Source organism: Propithecus coquereli, unplaced genomic scaffold (genome assembly GCF_000956105.1).
Source record: "Propithecus coquereli isolate 6110/MARCELLA unplaced genomic scaffold, Pcoq_1.0 Scaffold135, whole genome shotgun sequence".
NCBI lineage: Eukaryota > Metazoa > Chordata > Mammalia > Primates > Indriidae > Propithecus > Propithecus coquereli.
This window is the reverse complement of record NW_012137747.1, coordinates 779,126-784,060: the sequence shown is the minus strand read 5'-3', so window position 1 is coordinate 784,060 and position 4,935 is coordinate 779,126. Positions and strand designations below refer to the sequence as shown.

Below are 4,935 nucleotides of genomic sequence, written 5' to 3'. Positions count from 1 at the left end.
ACTCCTTCCGGATTCCATTCATAAACTGTGGGAAGCTACAATTGACCTCTGAAATTTAAAAAAATCAGAAGGAAATTGATATTTTATTGTTAATTGTTGGTCTGAACTGCCATAATAGAAAGATCTATGACCCCAAACCTACTCTGCCCTTGGCAAAGATGGGGAAGATTTTCAATGTGGAATTATTGCTTTTCTTCCCCCAAACATTTAAAATTCTCTGACTTTCATTTCTTAATGTAAAGTAAGAGCAAACGGACTGGACTGTGTATCCATTTTCTATTATTAACAGCTCTGGAACTGGACGGTTGTGGAAAGATTAGGAGTTAGGACAACCACGTTCTGGCCCTGCAGCCACCGGCCCACACCATGAGGAATCGGAGCACCTTGTTAACTGTCTAGCTTCACAACAAACACTGGTGTTTGTGCTCTTGATTAAATGCATGCTTCTAGCCCATTTCTACACATAGGACAAAGAAGTTGATAAACCATGATTCTGAATTTAAGATATCATCTTTTTGCTTCCTTTACTTTATCTCATTTAACTCATCCTTTGTTTTGTTTTCTTTTTCTGCCCAGCCATCAATTCCTCTTTCAACTTCAAGCAAATCCTTTTTTTTTTCAGTTGTAATAGTCTCAAAATTAGTCTAAAATCGGTTTTCCCTTGATATAAACCCATAAAATAAAGTGGTATTTCTTGAAGTGTGGTCTGTGGTGTTCCTACATCAGAAACTCTGACGAGTTTGTGAAAGATAGACTTCTGACCCCACTTCAAAACGGAATCCGGGTCAGAATCGGAGTCCATGAAACGCAGCTTGAGAACCTGTCTTTTTAGCAACGTTCCTGGCCGATGTTGCTAATGCTAAGGATGGAAGAAACCTGCAATAGAGCAGGCTTGAAGACAATCGTCTATACAAAATGAATTTTATATAAATGAAAAGAAAGCAGCTGCCAAGAGAATAGAATACTGCCCTTTCATTTTCAGGAGAAGGATCTTCCCAGAGTGTCAACTTATGCAATTAATCTTTGAAATATTTCCTGGCCCTTCCTACCTCGTTATGTGATGAGAGCAAAGAGGAAGGAACTTTCAGCCGGAGGCAGAGGCACAAGGACTCTGTATTTCGTGCAGTCTATTCTTGCCGATAAGTGCAGGAGAGTCGCTTACCCCCACTGTGGTGGGCCCCATTTTCTCTACCTCTAAAATGAGAAGGCTACAAGGATGAGAAAGATTCTGAGACTGAGGACAGGGAGGGTTCTACGCTCCTGCAACCCGAGCTGCTCCTTAACCTTTGAATCACAGGCACGTCTGAAGTCCTTCCTGCGTCATCCCTGCCCTTAGTATAGTATTTCTAAAAACAAAGAATAGACGCAAAAAGAAACAAAAGGCAAAATCACTTAACTTATAGTTTTTCAAAGTCAAAAGAACCACATTTAAAAAGAGTATACAGTGCAGTGTTTCAAAGCAGCAGCTGTGCTGGGGTCCAGCTCGTACCACTGCTCACAGGCTGTGTGACGTGGACTAGGTACTGGATCTCTCTGAGCTTAATTTGCTCCTCTGTAAGATAGAAAGAATGATCCCACCTCATCAGATTCTTCTGGAGACTAACACACAAAACAATTTTGTAAAGACTTCAGAACCCATCCTAGTCATAGAATATTATTTTAATTCCTCATTTTGTAGCTTTTAGAACATTGACAAGAAGGATTTTAAAATCAGGTGGTGTTTTTGCAAACATAGACTGGAATAAAGGAAATAATTTGGCCAGGCATGGTGGCTTATGCCTGTAATCCCAGAACTTTGGGAGGACAAGGCAGGAGGATCACTTGGGGCCAGGAGTTAGAGACCAGCCTGAGCAAGAGGGAGACCCCATCTCTGCAAAAAATAGAAAAATTAGCTGGACATGATGGTGTGTGCCTCTAGTCTCAGCTACTTGGGAGGCTGAGGAAGGAGGATCACTTGAGCCCAGGAGTTTGAGGTCACAGTGAGCAATGATGACATCACTGCACTCTAGCCCAGGAAACAGAACAAGACCCTATCTCAAAAACAAACAAACCCACAAAAAACAAACAATAAAAGGAAATAATTCTTGGGGACTTGTTCCAAGGAACAGGTAAAATAAATGCTTTTCCCTTTGGTTTTTGAGGATGGTAATGAGGCCTCATACCATTCCAGGAATTAATTGCTGGATCTCTTTGCTCATGTGTGGTGGACGAGACACTGCCTCGCTTCAAGCTTCAGTATTCCTCACAACAAAGACTGCTTCCAGTCCCTTATTTACCTTCTAACGGTATTTGTGAGGACTACCTGTGATGCTCGGAGGTCCTTTAAAGCTATTAGTTAAAAGCCAGTAAAGCATTTGAAATTGGTGTCTGATGTCTATTGTGTTACTAGAAATTCCATCTATTCTTCCCACTTATTCTGTGGAGTTGAGGATCCTTAGGCAGCCCTCCTTTCTGCCTTTTGTCCTGCTTTCTCCTCCCCTACTGATACTCAATTCGCTACCCTCTGGGCCCTATTCAGTCACCATCTTTTGAACAACTCTCAGCCTTATTGGCCTCATGCATCCGTTTTCCACAGAAACTCAGCAAGGATAAGCAATACCAAGAAATGAGACACCTTTGCAGTAATGATCAAGTTGGCTCCAGGTTCCCCGGTCTGTACAGAAAATAAAGGCCCTTCCCACCAACAGGTAGCCACGGTCACAAGCGTAGCCGACTATCATCCCGGGAAGATACGGAGATGCACGTTGTCCAATGAGACGCCCGTTCTGGATCTTGGGTGGCTGCGGGCATGCTAAGAACAAGTTCCCACACAAACACAAGGAAAGACAGTAAGTTAAACATAGAAGTACAAACACGCCAACTCATCTAATAAAATCTCGGGCTGTTAGAGGCGGATGAAGACCTGAGTCAGGTAGGTCATAAGCCACTAAGTGTCAGCTGATCGGTGGAAGACTGATTCTTTAAACCTGGACCTCTTAGCATTTCAACACCATCCTCTGTATTCTCTACCTGAAAACTGTACCTGATGGATATACCACAGGGATCTATCAGCTACTAACTCAATGCTCTTCTGTCCTGACCGGAGGATGACGCTTGTGTGGGCAATCACAGCCACAAATGAGCCTACGACTGTCAGGTACTGTCATTTAAAGCCAGACTGATATGTAGAAGGAATGAGCTACAGAGGGGAAAAGCACAAACCCCACTTCTGCATGGTATCCTGAGTGCTCTTGGTTAGTGGGGAGGCGAAGGGGCAGCCGAATGCAGTCAGCGGCTCGAACAAAACACTTGCAAGTAACATAAAGAGTATAAATACCTACATCCGGGTTTCTTTAATTACTTTTATACGAGCATTATCAATTCTGAAATATTAATAAATTATGCCATCGGCATGTGCTTTTTGCCAGCACACCCATCTAGCTAGTCTAAAGACCGCTAGGAGCAGAGATGGCATGAAAGAGTCTTCTCTTTGGTATTTGTTTTCAGTGCTTTGAAAATATTCTCTACAAAATCTGACCTCAGTGATTCTCTCCACGCTCCACCCCGTCCTCTCCTTAACCACCCCACACTCCGCAGCCCACGGGAAGGGCCATGAGAATGCCACCAATTGGGACACAGCATGGCACATCCAGAACCCATCTGTCATTCACGTGAGAGGTAGTTCTGTCTCTGACATTCGTAGCAAAGCCATGTTCACAAGCAAAACTGATTGTCACTGTAAAATATGGAGGTTCTTCTCTTGACTGTCTGACCCCATTTAGGATATGTGGAAGCGGGTACTGACCGGCAGGAACAGAAAGCTCACAGCGAGGGGCGGGGCTGCTCCAAATCCCATTCCCTCGACTGTCACTTGTGCAGCGGATGGTGCTTGCCCCGATGAGGTCGAAGGTCACCCCTGTGTCCGGGTGGGGGTCACACGTGTAGGATATTTCTTCTCCATAGGGAATATCTCCCAAAGGAGTGCCTGTGTGTCTCCCATGAAGGATAGCCGGAGGATTTGGACAAAAGATTTCTAGAAAGAAGACAAACACTTTAAGTTCTATCAGCATTTCAGTGAAGATGACTACAAAATAGTGGTGCCCTGCATGCTATGAATAAATATTTTTCTTTTAGAAAGAGCATAACTAAGGTGGATGGAATTTAAATATGTAAGGTTTTTTTTTTGGAGAAGGAATTAACTGAGGTGAGACCTAAATTACAGTTTATTGCAAAAGCTCAAAATACAGCACTCCTGAAGCATCCAGGTAGCCAAGTTTATAATGAATTTGGAAAGTAATTAATTTTTTTTAAACAACCATTTGTTTGTCTACTTTACATCAGGCATAGTAAGAGTCCTGGGTTGACAATGGGGTTCAAGAAAGACAAGGTTTCAGCCCTCAGAGACCTTAAGTTCCAAGGAAATCTTTGTGAAGTTTATTAAATATACGCTACCATCCTTAGCAGATGTAAATGTTTCTTGGTGATTCAAGACCATTATCATCAGTATCAATACCAAATAGCCCAAAGTGTCATCAAAGTACATCGGTAACTAGTGGGATCTTTAGACCCAGATCAAATGGCTTCAGAGAGCCTTTTCTTTTTTCTTTCTTTTCTTTTTTCTTTCTTCCAAACAACCAGCTGTCATTTCTCCCTGCTTTGGTGTATCTGCTTGGAGTAGTTCCCTCCCTAAAACTAATCTGATGCTTCTAATAGGGTGTGAATTTAGGAATAGACACCCAAGTTGATATCACAATTATGTATATAAACCAAGTAAGAGCCTTAGCACATCAAACAATGATTGAGTTCTCATGCCTGAATTTTGCCTGTTTGTGTTTATCCAAAGTTTACTTACATATTTATTTTCAGCTTTATGTGTCTCTGGAAGGTTGGCTTTGTCAGATACCTGAGTTTTCCTATGTATTAAATGTTCTTATAAAGTTTCATCATTATACACAC

General features: G+C 42.2%; 1 protein-coding gene across 1 annotated transcript in view; it reads right to left on the bottom strand.

The window, feature by feature from the left end:
- The window catches only part of CR1 (complement component (3b/4b) receptor 1 (Knops blood group)), a 111,120-nt gene that overhangs the window by 31,755 nt on the left and 74,430 nt on the right, over nucleotides 1-4,935 (bottom strand). The window contains exons 22-24 of the mRNA XM_012638797.1: nucleotides 3,785-4,012; nucleotides 2,615-2,791; nucleotides 3-48 (exon numbers count right to left, since the gene is read on the bottom strand). Coding sequence (XP_012494251.1) covers nucleotides 3-48; nucleotides 2,615-2,791; nucleotides 3,785-4,012 — 451 coding nt within the window. The remainder of the gene's footprint in view (nucleotides 1-2; nucleotides 49-2,614; nucleotides 2,792-3,784; nucleotides 4,013-4,935) is intronic.